This window comes from Haliotis asinina, chromosome 2 (assembly GCF_037392515.1).
Source record: "Haliotis asinina isolate JCU_RB_2024 chromosome 2, JCU_Hal_asi_v2, whole genome shotgun sequence".
NCBI classification, from domain to species: Eukaryota; Metazoa; Mollusca; class Gastropoda; order Lepetellida; family Haliotidae; genus Haliotis; species Haliotis asinina.
Window position 1 is genome coordinate 93,287,600 of NC_090281.1, and position 21,409 is coordinate 93,309,008.

Here is a 21,409-nt window from a genome sequence, read left to right on the forward strand (position 1 = left end):
ATAGTCTTATAGAAAAATTTAGTTTGGTAAAACCATGACAGGAGAATCATGTGTGACTCATTCTTTAGGCATAAACAGTATTCATTTCAACAAGTATTCTTTAAATTTACATATTCTGCATCTTGTAGCAACTGTTAACCATATGGAGTTACATGAACGGGAGGAATTGTCTTTGTAGAAAATAGAATGTTCATGAGAAACAGTAATTCAACATGATCTCTGCCCCGCCTCCCAGACAGATCCCTGTTGGTTCTCTGACAAGGTGCTTTATCAACAGATCCCACTATGAAATATTTGAGGCTGTGACGCTATGTTGTTTTGAGAGAGTAGGGGACCATATCTCTTGTCTCTGGGTGTAGAGCTAGAGGTGTGAAGGCTGACAGTGTGCTCACACATGGACACTGGCAGGGTGTGAAGTGTAGATATACACATATACAGAAATCTTGTGGTTGAAGGATGATACTGGAGCTGGTGTGTTGACAATAGGGACACAGAAGAAGAGGAAAGGAAGTAGCCTGGGGATTAGAGGGATTGAGGGGTTGAGAGGTCACTGTGACATTCTGTGTGGACACAGGGACTATTTGGAGTGCCTGAAAATCATAATACTATACTTTTAGATGTTATTATATTATTACAATAAGTTGAGTATGTAGATTGATAGAAATATTTACTGCACAAACCTTCCAACAAACTACAGACTGATACAAATATGTATAATTGCCAAGGACAATCTTGAGATTTGTTTAAAATTGTACATATGGTAGCTGATTATTTTCATACTATTTGGTTCATTGTTTGTAAACAGGAGTAAGGATTTGAGGGTTATTAATTTGAGAGGAAAGGGTGTTAAATGACAGGTGTTTGTCCTAGACTAAATACATTGATCTTTCATGATGATATTCCAGTAAAACTAGCAATACAACTGTTTGGGGTATAGGTTTTACAATGTGAAATATTTTGACACACTGCTTCCAGAAAAACTACACATTCAGTTTTGTAAATCAATGTTCAGAGAAGGCAAGCAAACACATAAGTGGTCCTGTCATGCATAATTAATTACAAGATCCATATAGATAACACAACAAATATAATACATAAAGATGTCTTGGAAGCAAATATCAATCCCTGTTATCTCAATATAGGCTGGGTTTACAAAGTTAATAAATAGAGTGACCTTTTGAAATAGTGAACATGACTAAATATAATGTATCTGTCATGAATATACTCCAGTCCAAAGACATGTTCAAGCACTCATAAAGTGATGCTCCCTCATGAAGTAACAAATTAAGAACATGCGGATTGGCCCAGTCATCTGTAAAACTGGAGAAGTATTTCATTATAAAAACAAAACTCGACGGTCACATTTTACAGTTAAGTAATCATAAACTCAAAAATTGAAACCAGAAAATATACAAAACCTGCAGCCCCACGAGAACAATGTCTCAGGGAAATGTGAATGTCCTAGAAGATGAACAACACTACATGATATCTTGTACCAAGTATGGCAAAGAAAGGGAATCACTTCTACAACCATTGCTTTTTCATAATTTGAAATAAATTGCAACACACTTTAAAAAAGATCAATTCTTCACAATTCTTTCAAACAGAAATCCTGAAACTATGTCTAAAATATGTCAAGACATTTTCAACTTTAAATGAATTTTGTGTATTACATATGTCATATTGTTTCCATGTGATAATACTACATATTATTTTTAAAACTGTTAATGTACATCATTGATGTATCTGTACTTCTAGATGTTTGTAACTAATGTGTTGATATTTGCAATTGATAGAATATTGCTACTATTTCTTGATGGAATGCTATGCAATAAATATCTTATGGAGAGTCTCACATGTGAATATTTTGTAGGAAAAAACAAAATAGTGTTCTTCATCCACAATGACTGAGCTTTGATCACAGAGACCGTTCTCTGTAGTTGGAGTGAGTGGGTGGGTGAGTTAAGTTTTACGCCGGTTTTAGCAATATTCCAGCAATATCACGGGGGGGGGGGGGGGGACACCAGAAAATGGGCTTCACACATTGTACCCATGTGGGGAATCGAACCCGGGCTGTAGTTGGACATTTGTAGTTTTACAATTTAGGGAGAATAATCCTTTTGCATTCATAATTTTATGTAAGAAACTTTATCAGAAATAATCTTTTTTTTTTCACTTGAGATAAATTTGTTGTAATGTTAATTATAAATTCATTATGTGACTCAAATGCTAAATTTAACTAAATGGTTAAAACCTGTTGACAAACAAAAACTTTCACATTTTCTGTGAAATTGAGATGCATAATGGCAGGTTTGTGATATATGTTATATTTGGGGGATTACACTTTCTCGATAAAGTACAGATTGTTGTACTTTTAGTTAGTTGACTCCTATCCAGAATATGAACTCTCACTCCTGATGTCAGGGACCGAATTGGCAGCACACAAAGTCAGCCACCTATTTCACTCAGTCACTGCAATGAAAGATATGTGTCTTATTACGATCATGGTTGATCAAGGCAATAGATTTGAAAAAAATATAAATATCTTATGAATGTCATCATTTAGACTGTATATTATTATAATGACCAGACTGTTTCCATTTCCCTTAGATATGTAACATTTCCATTTATGTAACATTGTGTCGTGCAGTCAGGACCTTCCTACAAATACAACAAGTGGAAACACTTGTGAAACAGAAACTACCCCATAGCAGTTTAATGAAGAACTTCCTAACCAGTCATGAGTTTGATTCATACAAAATTGGACTGTCGTGATTTCTCGTCAGTGTATAGCTTGATATGCATCTTTTCCATTTTGGCTGATGTATTATGGGAACTTGGGGAGTTTTCGTGAGTAGCTGCTGGAGCTCCTTGAGCGTCGCCAAACATATCTAAGGGTGGCAAGTGTGGTAATTTGAATTCTATATACTGTTTTATTGAGATCAGTCAGAGGATTGTACCCAATCTTGATGTGAAATTAACATGGTGATATCTTAAACTATGTGTTGGTTTGTTTACAAGGAAGCTCATTCTTATACACTGACTTGAAATGTGGGGAGTATATTCCAAATTATTATGTCTGTCTGTCGATCTGAAAATGTTTTTGTTCAAACAATAACTAGAAAACTAGAATTTGGATTGTTTTCAAATGTGGGGACTTGTACTTGTCTGAAGGAGAGCTGCAGTGCACATTTGGACTCTGATTATTCATGCTTTTTTTTTTTTAATTTTGTTGTTGAATTACAGCAATGTACAAATATGAACTTAGGTTGTTCAACCAGTGACGTGAATAGTATTGATGTTAATTTTTTCAGATTTAGAAAATTGTTTCTTTGTATTAAGTATCAAGGTGCAGTTCAAAGTTTGGTTCAAATTTTGGTTGCGTCAGTGCAAAGTTTGTAAATCTTGTGTATCTGTCAGGAATAACCGCTAACAACTGTTGTTCAGCTGAAGTTGGTAGTCACATCAGTCACACCCTGATTGTATTGCCTGGTTTGTCAGCACCACACCAGTACTCCGTGGCTTCACCATAGTGGGAGACTTCTGAACCCTGCTTCCCCTTGGACTTCCCCCACACTGACATGACTGGTATCCTGATCAAAGTAGAGTTATACCCAGATTATATGCTCACCACACACCATGTTAATTCATACCAACCCAAACTGCTGATGCCAGTGATTGATGATCATGGTGGCAAATAATAAAACAGCTTTTCTGATCTATGCCATGGGTTTGGTTCCATGGGCACAGTGTGTGAAGCCCATATCTGGTGTCCTCCGCTGTGATATTGCTGAAATATTTCTAAAACCTGCATAAAACTAAACTCACTCACTCACTCTCCGCTTTATGTCAAGGTTCACAGATGGTTGTTTATGGTCATATTGTATTAACTCATTTGCAGTTGCTGGTCATCTCTCCTGACTGAATTAATGTTGAAAGTTCTTCAAAATGTGTAAAACTTACAAAATAGTGTCACTAGGGACAAAGTTTTATGCTTATTTACACATTATTGATTGTTTCTGTATCGTGTAAGTGCAGTATCATGTCTGAATCGAGTACATTGAGTGTCTGCCTGGTGTATGAAAGGTTGGTATTATGATACTCTAATGTTTCATGGCAAAGCATGTTGAAAGATAGTACGTGTTTTCTTACTTTTGGTTGGCATTTATGGGATGAAACAAGGGGATGTACAAGCAAGCTTGGGTGTCAGTTTACTATGTCAGAAGTGGATAACCATTTGAGGACGGGTAGTTTTTAGGGAACCTTTGATGTAGGTTGTAAATTTTGCTTTAAAAACATTATTTCCTCAGAGTCCAGTGGACAGAGAATCAAAACTAGTGATGAAACCCTGATTTGATCAACATGGTCAAATGTGATTTCAATATGGCCTCTATAGCAGACATTTGTTCATGGCCTTTACTTGGACTTTTTGGACTAAACTGAATGAAGTTTGGTATGTCTGAATTATCTGTATTATTTGGAATCATCATATCTTTGAGGATTTCTCTGATATTACAGATGAAAATATAAATTTAAGACGTGTTCATTAGCTCTGAGATGTGGGTCAGTGTTAACTCATATCATTAAGAAAAAGCAAAGAAAGTGTTTCGTTGCTACCATGTAGTCACTTAATGCTCGCTTTTTCATCAATACCTGGTACAAGCATTATTTCATAGTGATTCATGAATACAGAATAATACAACCCTTGTCTCTTATAGCAGAGACTTTGTCGTATTGTGGAAATGATATTGTCCTATTCTTTATAAGCTTATATTAAGCATATTTTTAAAAGTAGGTCATCAGTGCATTGCCACTGAACAATGAACACTCCTGTACTAAACCAATAATTATGTACCTCATATACCAAGTGAATATAAAGATAAACACATCAGTGACTGCTTAGTAATCAAGAAATGGTGGTTTGTTTTACGAACCGTTTGTATTTTATTGAATTTCCTAATTATGGCATGTGTCATTAGTGAGTGAGTGAGTGAGTGAGTTTAGTTTTACGTCGCACTTAGCAATATTCCAGCTATATGGCGACGGTCTGTAAATAATCGAGTCTGGACCAGACAATCCAGTGATCAATAACATGAGCATCGATCTGCGCAATGGAGAACCGATGACATGTGTCAACCAAGTCAGCTAGTCTGACCACCCGATCCCGTTAATCGCCTCTTACGACAAGCATAGTCACCTTTTATGGCAAGCATGGGTTGCTGAAGGCCTATTCTACCCCGGGACCTTCACGGGTCATGTGTCATTAGATTTAAATTTATAAGTAATGTTTACCTTGGGGTGAAATGGCTGCGTATAATTCTAGGAGATGCTCAGTGTATTGTGAGCATGTAGGCAGGGTATGGTTGTTGGTTAGTTGACAGAAAACCATATCTATATCCCTGTACTCAGGGATGACTCAGTCACGAAAAGCCTCTGATTCAATGTCCTGTCCTGACTACCTGTCCAGTCAGTCTGATCAAGAATCAGGTATGAATCTCCACGGAGTGAGTACATATTTTGTGCTGAGTGAGTGAGTAGGTTTACACCACATTTAGCAATATTCCAGCAATATCAAGGGAGGGGACACCAGAAATGGGTTTCAGACATTACATTCATGTGATTAATCAAACCTGGATCCTTAGTGTGGCAAACAAATGCTTTAACCACAAACCTACCGTACTACCCTTCATATTGTGCTGAATCATTACAATCAACCATGCTCAAGGCATAAAGCATTACGTTATTATTCCAGTCAGTGTACTTTCCATTTCTATTCTTAGCTTCCTGGGGAGTATGCAATACAAGCTGTCTGAAGTGCTAGAATGTTATCTGTCTCATTTTCATCTCATCAAATGGGGGAAAAAGTCTCTTGATAAAGATGCACCACAAGCATAGTAGGGTGACTCTGATAATACATAGTGTGGTAGATTAAAACCCTGCTATAGAAAAGCAGGGTAGCGAAATTATTAATATTCTATCATTTGTAGAAACTTGAGACCTCGATCAGCTGAACCACTATTTTCTGACAAAATGGTGCACAATTAATGTTTGTTTTTGAGTCTCTTGGAACTCTTATAGGTGAAGGCTTTTCTCATCTCAGAGCTGTCAGTATTGGTTTACCAATTAAGAACAGAACATTGTCATGGGCACAAGGCTGCCTTTCTTACTACAAGGGAAACACATATGTCAATAAATACATGGACGCAATTTGTTCATCACTGATGTAGTACAGACTATTAGTCATGGAATTGAAAACTGTGCTTTTCCTCTGATAAACCTTTAATAGGGATAATCAGATATTTCATTCTTTGAAAGGGTGTAGGGGTAGGGTAGTGGTTACATCATCATGAAAAGGCACAGGTTTGATTCCGAATGGGTACAATGCGTGAAGCACATTTCTGGTGTTCAGAGCTATGATGTTGCTAAAAGTGACATAAAACCCAACTCACTCACTCACTCATTCTTTGTAAATACATGTTCATGCAGTTCATTGTTCACAGCAGTTTGTTTGCGAAACCATCTACAGCTGAAGGGGGTGTGGGTTGAGGTGGTGTCATAATGGTTTGGCCAAAGACAACAACATGGCTATATCAAACTTAAATATGGCATCTTCATTGGAGGGATGAAAATGTTTACCAACCTCCCAGTGACTGAAAGGAGGACATGAAACAAAGTATTGGTAATTCCACAATTGCACAAATGAAACCAAACTATTCTTCCTTCATCATCAAGGAAATATTTACAGTGTTCAAATTTAAAGTATTGTCAATACAGCCAGGGTAGATACCCTTAGATGGCCACTAGAAACGCAGATATACATTATTTCCATTTTCTGGTTTGCAAATCGTTTTTGTGATTTTGCTATTTCAGGTTACAGATGTTAGGTGAACAGTGGTTCACTCATACAGTCAGTTCCATCTCTCTGCAAAGTTTTATTATCAGTATTAAACTACACTCATCCAGTTTCTCAAGTATTCAAGCATGGATTGAGTTTAGATTTAGTACATAACAGAGGTAGATAACTTTTTCACCTCTCTTACGGTTGTCGCTGACTCAGAAGACAAAAAAGATTGTCATATGACCCCTCTCTCTCTCTTTCTCTCTCTCTCTCTCTTTCTCTCTCTCAGTTGATGTGAATATATGGAAAGTTTTAGTGAAATGTGTTTTCATTTCAGTCTCCTTCAAGAGACAGTTGTTTGATTGTCAGTTAAAGACATATTCACCTTTTTAATAGTTGTGGACATGCACTAGGGCGATAATGGGACAACAGGCCCTGTGCCCTGTGTTTGTTGTGTTATTTGTTTATTTTGGGGGGGTGAAATGGAGGGGGGGGGTGTGACTGATGTTTGTGCAAACCTCTCTCACCCCCCCACCCCCTTTGGAAGCTTACTGAACATTTATGCATGGTGAGTTTAGTGTGTGAGATGTTATGTGAATAAACGCATTGCCTGTCTTAGACAAACTGACTTTCAGAGCTCAAACCGATTTCATGCTGATTTCCTATGGGCAAGAGGACCCATGTTAGGTTCCTCAATTCAAAGTGAAGAGTTGCTTCCCCTGGTCATCATGGATTCAAGTCTCTGTTTGACCCGAAAGTCGGTATCATACTCACAAGATGGGTTTCACCAAACATGCGAGACCTGCAGGACTTCTGACTTTCTTCTCACATTAATATGACATGTCTTGATGTAAGTGTACATTATTTGAACCAGCACTGGGGTGGTTGGGTAGCCTAGTAGTGAAAGTGTGCGAAAACACTTGTTCGATTCTCCACATGCGTTCGATATGTGAAGCCCATTTATGGTGTACCCTGCCATAATGTTGCTGGAATTTTGCTATAAGCGCTTTAACTCCATATTCACTCAGTCACATCAACGTTAATCTTACTCACTCCTGCTATCAGAGGACAATAACCAATCAAAATAATGACTTGCAAACACATTAACAAATGAACATCTCTCTCATCAGACATCTGTCAAACATGTCTGTGATATGTATCTGAATTATCTGCTCCTGACAGGAGACCTATTTGGCCAACTGCCACTCCACTCAGCTGCTCCAGGAAGCAGATACACAGAACCTGTTTTGTAGGTGTTCAAATTAGTGGAGGCTGATGCAGAAAAAGTGTGTTTAATTCCCTGTGAGATGTGAGCAACCATTCTTAGCTGCAAGTCCTCCAGTTTCAAGGAATTTATTTTTGGAAACAGATAATTGGTGCTATATAATTGCACACCCATTTGATCCTTGTTGAGAGGGGCAGTCATTGCTGTATCTGTATGGCAGCCATTAGTACTGTTTGTTTATTTTGATGAATTTTCTGAGTTAAGTTATTGTTGCTATGTAGCCATTAGACATGTTGTATACATCGTCCATATGCACACAGATAATAACTTAGAATGAAATGGCTGTTGGAATATTGATACGCTTAGCATTGTAAAACCACTCACTCACTCACTAACTCACTTAAAAAGTGGCTCTACAGAAAGTAGTTGTGAAATGAAATATGATTAAAATAATTTTCTTATATTTCGAAAATAGGATTACGTCCCTTGATTCATCAATCTGTTTATAATGTTGTCAAGTCAAATTGCAATATAATTATTCTCAATAATCACTATGTTTGATACAGTGCTTATTACCTAGAGAGTGATATGAATTCACAACAACACAACTCATGGGTCAGTACTTGACATAGCTGGACCTGGTGAAGTCATTCTGAGTCATGGTAGGGCCAGTGGGCTAGTTAAACTGGTTAACGTGTGCACTTGTAACGCTGAGGACCTACGTTCAATTCCCCACATGGATACAATGTCTGAAGCCCAGTTCTGGTGTTCTTTGCCAAGATATTGCTAAAAGCATCATAGAACCATACCCACTCACTCACTCAAGGCATCTTACCTTGAGCAGTAATAACAGGTCGTATTCCAGGGATAAACCTGGCTCAGAAAACATGTGAGATAAAATCTCACATGGGATCAAAAGCATGAGATTTTTTAAAGTCTTATGAGATTTAACTGTTCATGATCGTTCAGAAGAAAAAGATAACGAGACAAATAAAACATTGTCATAATCAATTTCAAGTCAAGCAATCCTGAATTGCAATGAATTAAAAGTCTGTAGATCTACTAGCATCACCATTGGTGTCTGCATTCTGGTTGTCATCAAGGTCAACGACTTAACTCTTTCAACACCAGTCAACCAGCGGCATAAACTGCCATGACACCGAGTTCCTAGCAACTCTGAGGTCATAGATGAAGTTTATGTTTATCAAGAGAAAATATCAACTTATAAATCATTATTGCTACTGCATATCATACACCAGTTGAAAGGACTAATCTTACTGTTTGTAAATCTGAAAGTTATTTTTATCATATGTTTCACGTAATACGACTACAACTTAAATAAGTTAATTTGTAATGAAAATGCAGGCATAGACATTTGTATGTCTAGATGAACCACGGAGGAACAAAAACCTGGAGCGTTTTTTCTGTTTGTAACAAGTCATGACATCCCCTTCACTTTTTCTTTCATATGTTCATTTATACACGATCAGAAAATTATTCTAGAAAGATTTCAGAAGTAATATGTATGGTCGTGTATTTCCCGATATCAGTGGCAATTCGCTTGGTAACGTGATACAACAGCGTGAAAAACCTCCGTTTTAAAATCTTTGTCTGATAATGAAGAACATGTGAGGCGATTCGTTTGATGGCGGGTATCATTCGAAAGCTCTGAACATCAACAAAATGACGGTATCCTTGCCTAGAGTATTTTCATAGTTGTAAGAAGCGCGTTTATTGGATAAACATTGGTTTCTAATGACGCTTTTTAGCCTCAGCCTGCAGTAAGGATCGTGATCGGTCAAATTCAGACAAGTGACCTAAGTCAGCCAATCAGATAACAGCAATGGATACTGTTCCCCTTCCCCCACCCCCCCAACGAGAAAGAATGACATGACACGATCGCACAATAACGTTTGAAATAGTAAGTTATAATGTTCTTAGACAATTTTTATGATTACTGTTGTTGCTTTTATTCTTCAGTTTATGTGATTTGTTTAATTATATCCTCTACGCATTGTTGATTTGCTCACTGAGAACTCGGATGTGGACCCGTTGCCGAAGCATGTGTGTGAGAATAGTTTTTTTTAAAAATAACATTACGGAAAAAGAAAATAGTTTTCAATTCTAACCTTGTCGATAAATATGGCTATCTTAAATGTAATAAGTGTTGACAGGCATTATGAAGAGTGATAGATTTGATAAATGAATCATATGTTAGTTAGGTTCCGAAAAGTATAAATCATTTTGATGCAACTACTGACTGGTCGTTTTTTCGACCTACAGCTCCTGGGGACTGGCGATGTCTTGGCCAATTTTTCGGCCTACGGTGTTGAATGGGTCAATTTGTTTCTTCGTTTTCATTCGTAGTCTTTAAGAATTTAAAGATTTTTATATCGAATAAGATGGTTTCGTTAGAAGCTGCCCTTTGTGTGACGTTGCAGAACACAACTTCCAAATGCGAACTCTGTACACCGTCGCACTGTGCATAAACAACACAGTACTGCGGGGTTCAGAGTTTGCCATACTCCTTGCAGCGCAGCTCATTTTGTGCAGCACTGTGTAACGATGTTCGGTGTTCCATACCAGAAGTTATGTTTCGAAGATTAAAATTAGGTTGAAAGCAACGGGAATATCTTTGACAGGACAAAATAACGACAAATCCTTTCTCAGTAAAACAGATTTAAAAACTTCCTATCATACAGGTAAGCAGGATGCGATTTTAAATCGCTGCAGGTAGATTTGAGTGCGATTTTAAAGCAACTGGTGCGAGAAAATCGCGATATCGCGGCCCAAGTCAATCCCTGGTATTCACTGGTCATAGCATGCAAGGGTTGTGGACAGGTTCTAGATGTAGGATGCACATCTCCTTGTTCAAAGTTTTAAACTTGCATGCATTTACACATTTTATTGGTGGATTATGTACTTACAGTAAACAATGTGTAACATAACTGGAATAATAGCCCCAACAACAACTGATAAAGGATGACTGCCTTATCATAACCCCTCAGCTCCCACATACTTCTCCATTACTGTTCCATTTATGGTGTTATTATTAAAGGAGGGTATTAATTATGTTGATATTTTTATGAAAACTCCCATCACCAGTCATTGTTTCCGGCAAGAGTTTAAGAGTGTAATATTTCACTGATAAGGAATTCAGTCTCAGGCCTTAAAGCAGAAATTTCCTGTTGAACTGCTTTCATACAATTTAGAGAGGTGTTTTATTTGATTACTGAGTGGATTGTCAAATCCAAAATATGAAGTAAAATGTATAAAACAGTCTTGCCACCTATTCTGTTACCCAGTTTCAATAGTGAAAAGCAGTTTGAAGGTAGTACTACATGACAGAAGTCCATGGAACTTCTGCTTCCATGTCACGGTTTCTGTATGTACCAAGGGTGATTGGGGTAATTCAGTGGTTAAAGACTTCACTTGTCATGCCAACTGCTGGGTTCGATTCCAGCAAAGGTGAATGTATCAAGCCCATTTCTGATGTCCCTGTCTGTGATAGCACTTGAATATTTCATAAATCAGTGTAAATCACTATTGTCCAACTCACCCACTCATTTCAGCAAATTGACTATACTTTCAAAAGATGGCTTTGGAAAACACTTGTTTATCTTCATTTAAGATTCTGATGGTTTGGACATAATAATAATAAACCAGGTAATAATGAAAGCAGTCTGAATGTGACCAATCACATTTTGAATTCAAGGCATTGCTAATAGAATATTAGATAGACAGTATGCAACTGCCAGGTTGTTCGATGAAAACTTCACTTCACTGCAAGACATTTGTGAGCATTACGGGTTACTAACATGGACTCTCTGTCCTAATTCATCTTTTCTGGATCAAACATAAAACTGTTCAATATTTCTTTGCCCCAAAATGGCACATAGATAGGTCTGGTGCCTTTTGGTAGTTTTGGATTTCTGAATAAAATATGTTTTTTTTTTCATTTCCATGGCAACAATTTTGATTTTGAGTGAATTTGGTTGTGGTGCTAATGGGGCAGAGCTTGAAAACCTTTCAGTACTCTCCTTCCGCTTTGCTATATAGTCTTTGTCTTTGCACATGTCATTGTGTCCCAGATTCAGAGATTGATGCTCATGCTGTTGATCACTTGATTGTCAGGTCCAGATCTGATTATTTATAGACTGCCATCATATGACTGGAATATTACTGAGTGAAGCATAAAACTCACTTACTCACTGTTATATACATGTATATCTAAAACCATTTGACAGCCATATTTAGTTGACATATTAATGAAGAGTATGTTGCCATTGCAGGGCATATTGATGATTTTGTCTTCTTGTTTTCTTGTCAGTAATACCATATTTTCTTTTAGTAATTTTACATTGTCACTATTGAAACAGTAAGTGTGTCACAAATACAGTTGATTGAATTAAGGATCATAACAGCTTGTAATTCAATTTTGCAGGAAATGAGGGGCGCATCCTGCAAAAGTTACACAAGATGACAACTGCTGGATCAAGAGGGTCAGAGGTCATGCCGACAGCCCATCTGTCTCCATCGGCCTCTGTGACCTCATACCAGGTGCCGGCACAAAGCGATGGACTTACAAATGTCAGTCCCACTTCCTTTATGGATGTCGCGTCGACCCAGGCTCAATTTGCAAACCAAAATGTATCAAAGTTACAGTCTCCATATATCAGTATTAGAGCAACATCATCAACCTCACAGGATGAGAGTGTGTACATATCAAGGACAGGCTTGGATAGCAGCATTGTTCCTCCCTTAGCAGATGTGGTTCCAACAGCCCAAACCATGCCACCATCTTGGACTCCATCTTCTTCTTCTCTGAATCCAAGCACTGAATACTCATCAGGGTTTTCAAGAAGTGTTTCCATCACTCCCAGCCTTCCTCTCACAGCAGCTCAGTCACAGACTGATGTAATCATTCCATCAATTTCTGAACAGTCCCCAGGTTCCAGCATGGCATCTACATTAGCAGACGCCCTTGACTCGTACACCACCATCCAAACATCCCAGTCTACACCTCTCAAAGTGCCTACTGCACCCAAGACAAATAATATTGTGCCTTCGGATACGGCAGTGAAAACCAAGCCAACAAAACATTTGCAACCAACAACATGGTCACACATGACTACAGCACCACCTGTGATGGCCACAAGTTCCATAGGTGCTGGGGTGTTTTCAGGGGAGACAACTCCTGGACGGAAAGGCGAAAACAAAACTGGTGCTACTGAGCCATCTTCAGGTTTGTCTATTTTCTGTTCAGTATTTTGATAGATTTCTTGACTCAGTATCTATGTATATGTATGTTACAATTCACAAGAAACCCATGATTCTGAGTTTGAATCCTGGCTCGCATTCTTTATGCTTCTGGGTTTTTAGTACCACGTCTGTAATAGGTAAAGTACAATGATCTTGAATGACAAGTAGGTCACCTTTTATCTCACATCAGAACAATTGAGAACTCTCAACAGGGGATCACTTGTATCCAGTAAGGGGCTATTACTCTGTTGATTGCACCACTTTCATTGTCTGAAAACACAAGCAACTCACAAAAATTTAAAGAATACTTCTTTAGGGTTTGGGGGGTTTTGTTTTGCAAGTTTCACATCTTTAAAGGAAGATTAGTATGTTAGGAACATAAATTGCTTGGAGTCTTAAAGGCAAATTCAGTCATGACTTGGAACAAACTTGTAGCGCTTATGAAATGTAAATTTAAAGATGCACACAAAACCAGCCTTGTGAAAGATATTTTTAATGCAAACAAGTGTTTCAAAATTGGTGTTTTGATTAGTAGAAAACATTATTGATTGATTGAGTGATTGGTTGTTTAGTCACTGTGTCTGATCTTTGATTATTTCAATCAATCGGCCCACCACTATCTAAGACTGACAAAAGTCTAAGTTTCCTACAACTTTAAGTTAAACATTTTAACTGAACTTAAAGGCTGTTCAAAGCATTGTCAAGCCCTCAACTGATTTAATCACTACATTAGGCAGCACTGGCTAAACCTGCCCAGTCATTGTGTCGTCAAGTTCATGGAAAAAATTACAATCACTCAAACAAAAATAGCAGCCAGTGAACAGCTCAGGACAGATTTCCAATTAGATCTATTATTTAGAAATTGCCTTGAAAACACACAGAATGTATTTTGATCGTTTTGTCCCATGTAATGCTATGTGCTAGTAGTGCAGTTCAAAGTGGAACAGTTTTGATGTGAAATAAAATGTCTCGCCACAGTCTGGCCTCTGCAAGGTTAAAGGTCATGGGTAATAATGGTTAAATGTGCTTGTTATTGTGTGCAATCATGAGAAACCAAAGAGGAAGCACCTAGCATAGGAAGCAGGTGGGCATTCATACTACATCATGATGCTGCCCTAAAAGTACAACTTATTATATGAAATATCTCATTACTGCTCTTGCCTATGATTCTTCACCAGATTTTATGTTGTATTGTTCAAACTAGAAATCAAATTTGCAAAATGAATACTAGATTTAAATTCTTTTCTGTGATATTCTAGTTGCTTTGCTGTCCTGCATTGACAGATTTTTATGATATAATTGTGTAATACCGTAAAGTTGAAAGGTCACAATGTGGCTGCAATATTGCTGATGTGACTCATAATCTTAAAAATCACTCACTCACTCACTCACCCACCCACCCACCCACTCACTCACTCACCCACCCACCCACCCACTCACTCACTCACTCACTCACTCACCCACCCAAACACTTAAAAATCACTCACTCAGTCACTCACCCACCCACTCACTCACTCACCCACCCAAACACTTAAAAATCACTCACTCAGTCACTCACCCACCCACTCACTCACTCACCCACCCAAACACTTAAAAATCACTCACTCAGTCACCCACCCACCCACTCACTCACTCATTCACTCACTCACTCACCCACCCAAACACTTAAAAATCACTCACTCAGTCACTCACCCACCCACTCACTCACTCACCCACCCAAACACTTAAAAATCACTCACTCAGTCACCCACCCACCCACTCACTCACTCATTCACTCACTCACTCACCCACCCAAACACTTAAAAATCACTCACTCAGTCACTCACCCACCCACTCACTCACTCACCCACCCAAACACTTAAAAATCACTCACTCACCCACCCACCCACCCACTCACTCACTCACTCACTCACTCACTCACCCACCCAAACACTTAAAAATCACTCACTCAGTCACTCACCCACCCACTCACTCACTCACCCACCCAAACACTTAAAAATCACTCACTCAGTCACTCACCCACCCACTCACTCACTCACCCACCCAAACACTTAAAAATCACTCACTCACTCACCCACCCACCCACCCACTCACTCACTCACTCACTCACTCATTCACTCACTCACTCACTATGGTGCTCTCCACAGATCCATATTTTGGTGACACCTTTGTTGGGTTTCATGCCATTATGATTTTGTTGTTATTTCAGTTTATGACTTTACAAAGACAAAGTTAACAGTTTTGGGAAAATGTAACAATGAAAATGTTCAAAAGTACTGTATATTCTGATGTAGCATGTAAATTGCTTGCAGATAAACAAGACATCCTGGACGAACACTGTAGGGAGCTCATAATTAATATTACATGCATACTCTAATTTCCGTTTTCTCTCACATGCCAGTTGAGGGAGCAAGTGAAAATATTCTGAATGTAGATTACATACTCTGGATACAAGTACATTTAAAAATGTTAGTTTTTTTATTGGACCAGTGGATTAGCCTTGTGGTTATAGCATCCTGCTCGTCTGTACAAAGACCTGGGCTTGATTCGCCACATACGTACAATGTATGAAACCAATTTCTGGTGTATCCTCCTGGTTACAAACAGTTGACTAGCATACTATTTCATGTGGTTACACCCGTGAAGGTGTTGGGGTAGAATACCTGTGAAGGTCCGGGGTAGAATAGGCCTTCAGCAACCCATGCTTGCCATAAAAGGTGACTGTGCTTGTCGTAAGAGGCGACTAACATGATTGAGTGGTCAGGCTTGCTGACTTGGTTGACACATGTCATCGGTTCCCAATTAATAATATGCACTTATAACAAAGCTACCATATAAAGAAACATTTTCAGACTATTTCTAAAGCTGCCACAAGTTTCACAAGTAAGATCAACATAATTGTAAAATAACATAGAAAACAACATAGACTATTGCATGTGTTACATAAGTGTGTCACTTATGTAATTACTTTCCTTCATTTGTGTCTTGATAAGGTCTTAGCAGCAGCCAGTCTGTGCCCTTTTGATGCTGAAGCAGACTACTTCAATGTGACATCATTAATAGTTTCTGAGTGGGAGAAGTGCTTGGACACTTGAGAAGATGAAACTGTTGATTGTGGACAGTATGATTGTGTAAAGCCAGCAAAGTCTGGAGCATTACTTTCCCTTTTGATAGATTGGTTGATGCCCTGAATAATTGTCCTACAGCCATTTATGACATAGATGACATCAACTCACTCATTTAATCCCTCACCTTCCTTTCTGCCTCCCTTGCTCACTCTCCTTCACTCCTTCACTCCTTCACTCCCTCCTTCCTTCATTCACTCACTGGGACAGTTGGGTAGCCTAATGGTTAAAGTGTGGGTCAGATTCATCACAAGGATTCAATGTGTCCATTTCCAATGTCCCATGCCATGATGTTGCTGAAATATTGCTATAAAACCATACCTACTCTTTCACTTTCTTTTGGGAGTGGTGACGTAGCCTAGTGGTTAAAGCATTCGCTCATCATGATGAAGAACCAGGTTTGATTCCCCACATGGGTACAATGTGTGAAGCCCATTTCTGGTGTCCCTCACTGTGATATTGCTGGAATATTGCTAAACATGGTGTAAACTCAAACTCACTCACTTTCTTTTTCTCCGTTTCTCCTTCCCTCACCTTCACAGAGTCACAGCTGTGAATCAGACAACTTAGCATAGGACTTTCATGCACACCAGGCACCTGTGTTACAGAAGGTTTTAGATGGACTGAAGTGAAACTGATGCCCCTCCTCCAGTGACTGTCACTGGGACTAAGGCAGCCATATAAACCACATGTTGCTTCTGGTTGCAGGCATGCCAAAAGAAACAATTCTCATCATCCTCGTACCTGTCTGTGTTGTGGTCCTGCTTATCTTTGCAGTCGTCTTGGTTACCTGCATCAAGCGCAGGAAGAATGCGAAAAAGGTAAACTTGGGTTTAAGAAAAAGTATGATAAGGTTTCCTTGGCAACCAATGTGAGCACACACCAGTAGTAATTGTGTGTAAGATTCTCCACCTCCTGTTGGTAGAGGGTTAGAAGAAGGTTGTGGTCTGATTAATGGATCTACATGGCAACAAGTAAATAAACTTTGTGGGGAAATTTAAACAATTTATGTTAAATCTAATACCCTGGCATTTCCATCATTTTGTTTTCTCTTTGTTTGGTGGCTGCTGTACTTAATGCTCAAAGGATACAGGTTCTTACGCCTGTCTCCATGAGCGTATTGATTGGTACATGTATTTCTACCCAATTTTTCATGATAGATTTCCTTTTCATAACATTTCTTTTACTGCCTTCTAATAACTAACGTTACTTAGTAGTCCAGCTTCTATATGCCTCTTAGGCCATACCAACTTTATTTCTTGTCTTACAGATTCTTGTCCTCAGAAAACCTATAGGCTGAAGGGTACAAATAATCACCATTTAGTGTAATATTTCTGTAGCAAAATACAAATAGTGTTTTACATTTTGCAATTAATGAAGTGTGTGTGGAACAGAAAATGAAAAAAAATTAGATTTTTTTTAAATTTCCTGGTTCTGTATCCTGGTAGTTGTGTTAGAAAATGTTGTTATGATATTTAGATAAATATATAGGCTAGACACTTCAAAGCTAGATCACTAGAGGTAAGAATGTTTGTTATGTTTAAGAGTTTGAAACTCATGGACAGCTGTGTTTTTTTGATTCAATGCAGTGAGCATCATGTTTTTATACACACATCATGATATGTTGATTGTATTGCTTTCAGCAAACTGTTGCCCAGAATCCAGACCTGTGGGTTAATACACGAGCAGAGATATCCCTGGTGCCCCAAACGCCCTCTGCATTAGAGACACCCATAGATACAGTCCCTGGATTTAAGCCAGGTGAGTTAACATACTGTATACATGGTGCCACAGACCCCCTCTGCATTAGAGACACCCATGGAGACATTCCCTGGATTTAAGCCAGGCTGACACACTGTATACCTGGTACCCCAGACCCCCTCCCTGGTACCCCCTCTGTCTGTCCCTTATTTGTTTAATGTAATGAATCAGATGACCAATGCATCACTGATCCAGTATACCTTCTTGGTTACATCTGGCTTCACATTTTTTTGTGAAATAAGAATATATATTTTAGAGATTGTATTTTTTGTTCGTTTGAATTACAGTGTAATACAAACAAAATATGTGTAGAAAACACACAATTTTATCCTAAATCTGGAGCAGACTTTTTCTGTAATCAAGACTACATTCTTGCTGTGAAACTACAGGCTGACATATGTGTAGGGGTTTATTGGTACACCTTTTAGGATAAGTACTCGGTTCCCTTTTCAGTTTAGAGTGGATAAATCTCCAAGTAACCTTGTTGAAATGTTGATAACACTGCATTCTTAAGAAGTGAACTGTCAGAAACAAAAGTTTGATGCACAATTTTAAGACCATATTGGTGGTTCATGTTACTGATAATTCTAGTCAATTATTTCTCTATTATGTATCATAATGTTATGTTTCTTGTGTGGCTTCCACCAATGTACAGCAGTTTGAATCCTAAACACAACACTGACTGATTTTTGCTCTGATATTTTGAAATAGGAGACAGAGTCTATCGTGTTGTGTATGGCTTCACTGCACAACTTGATGGTCAGATGACAATCACAGAGAAGGAACTGGTGAAGGTCATGGAGATGGCTGACAATGGATGGTGGCGGGGTGTGTCAGAGAATGGGATGAGATCAGGGTGGTTTCCTGGATGTTATGTGGAGGAGATCAAGAAAAGTGAGTCTTTACCATGTCTCATTTGAGTGGGTCATGAGATGTGAGAGCCAAGACTAGTCACAGGGGCAGGTTCCATTTGTGAGGGGTCAGGTTGGGTCATGAGAGTTGGTTCCATTGTGAGGTGTCAGGTTTGGTCTTCAAGGTGGGTTCCATTAGTGTTGGGTCATCAGGGTGGGTTCCATTGGAGATGGGTCAAGTTGGGTCATGAGAGTGGGTTCCATTGGTGAGGGGTCAGGTTGGGTCATGAGAGTTGGTTCCATAGTGAGGTGTCAGGTTTGGTCTTCAAGGTGGGTTCCATTAGTGTTGGGTCGTGAAGGTGGTTCCCATTGGTGTCATGAGGATGGGCTCTATTGGTAGTGGGTAAGGTTGGGTCACGAGGGTGGGTTCCATTGGTGATGGGTCAGGTTGGATCATGAAGATGGGTTCCACTGATGTTGGGTCATGAGGATGGGCACCAGTGGTAGTGGATCAGGTAGGGTCACAAGGGTTGGTTCCTTTGGTTAGGGATCAGGTTGGATCACAAGGGTGAGTTCCATTGGTTAGGAGTAAGGTTGGGTCACAAGGGTGAAACAGATGAGAATTGGAGCAAATGTTGACATTTATGTCCTGAGTTGTGTAAGGTGATAATAATGTAAAGTAGCATTAATTCCTTGGCCTGTAAGGTGACATTTATATCCTGCCTGTAAGGTGACATTTATATCCTGACTGTAAGGTGACATTTATATCCTGACTGTAAGGTGACATTTATATCCTGACTGTAAGGTGACATTTATGACCTGACTTTATGGTGACATTTCTATCCTGACTGTATGGTGACATTTATATCCTGACTGTAAGGTGACACTTATATCCTGACTGTAAGGTGACATTTATGACCTGACTTTATGGTGACATTTCTATCCTGACTGTATGGTGACATTTATGTCCTGACTGCATGGTGACATTTATATCCTGACTGTATGGTGACATTTATGTCCTGACTGTATGGTGACATTTATATCCTGACTGTAAGGTGACATTTATATCCTGACTGTAAGGTCGACATTTTTGACCTGACTTTATGGTGACATTTCTATCCTGACTGTATGGTGACATTTATGTCCTGACTGCATGGTGACATTTATATCCTGACTGTATGGTGACATTTATGTCCTGACTGTATGGTGACATTTATATCCTGACTGTATACTGACATTTATATCCCGACTGTAAGGTAACATTTATGTCCTGACTGTATGGTGACATTCCCTGACCTGTGGAGTTATCATTGAAAGACATTAATACTATGTCCTGTAAGATGACATTACTTAGGTGTCCATGACTTCCCTCCAGCTGAAGATGCAGAAGAAGGGTCACAGACCAAGAGGTCAAGGGTCAGTTCATTCATGCTGAAGAAGCGAGAACGCAACCGGAAGAAGTCTGCAACATCGGTGTCCCCCTATGTCCAGTCACCTGACTATCCCGTGAGTAACATGGAGGAAATATTCCATCATACTTTGAAGGTCACTGATTGATTGATGAAGATCACAACTCTGAGACTTTGCATTCATAAAATACTATGGACTATCAGCATCAAAACCAGTGGACCCTTTTTGACAAGTTGGCCAGAATGTGACAGAGGAGCACATTGCCATCAACACATTGCTTCACATTCCAACATAGGAATCTTCAGAAAGCCTGGATAAGATGCTGCGCAATCCTGGGCCAGCAAATGATGATTGCTACAGATTTTCTGTTCTTTATATATTATTACAATAACATTATGTCATTTTCATTAATTTCACAAATTCATACATTTTGCAATAGATAAGAAATTGTAGCTTATCTTCAGTGTCTGACCTTCATGTTTATGTTTCAAGTGAGATACATATTGTTGCCATGCTCTGTAGAACATGAAAACAATTATTAGACTGATCAAACCATGACACTGTGTCCGTCTGTTGCAGGAGCCCCCCCTGTATGCTAGTACATCAGCCCTCCCCAGCCTCAACTCGGCCGATATTAGCAGGTTTAATGATGGTGAGGCCCAGTGACAGTTGTTATTGTATTGGGCTTGGAGTTTCAAATATGTGCAGGCCCTATTGGCCTTCAGTAAATTATTTGTCAATTATTTTTCATCTGGAATGTTTCCCCTTTTTTTCTTTATTAACATTCGGGAATCATCCACGATCCATCATGTTATGACAACCTACAGTCTCACTACCTGGTATTTCAGTGCTTTTCCTGAGGAATGTCAACACCAGTCTAACAAATTAATACTCCTCTGTGTGCCATAGGCTTCTTTGACTTTGCAGAAACCATGTG

The 21,409-nt window shown here is 38.9% G+C and overlaps 1 protein-coding gene across 1 annotated transcript in view; it reads left to right on the top strand.

The window, feature by feature from the left end:
• The window catches only part of LOC137274610 (serine-rich adhesin for platelets-like), a 47,646-nt gene that overhangs the window by 16,675 nt on the left and 9,562 nt on the right, over positions 1–21,409 (top strand). The window contains exons 2-7 of the mRNA XM_067807901.1: positions 12,508–13,308; positions 17,159–17,271; positions 18,094–18,211; positions 18,923–19,105; positions 20,438–20,568; positions 21,052–21,124. Coding sequence (XP_067664002.1) covers positions 12,543–13,308; positions 17,159–17,271; positions 18,094–18,211; positions 18,923–19,105; positions 20,438–20,568; positions 21,052–21,124 — 1,384 coding nt within the window. The 5' untranslated portion in view covers positions 12,508–12,542. The remainder of the gene's footprint in view (positions 1–12,507; positions 13,309–17,158; positions 17,272–18,093; positions 18,212–18,922; positions 19,106–20,437; positions 20,569–21,051; positions 21,125–21,409) is intronic.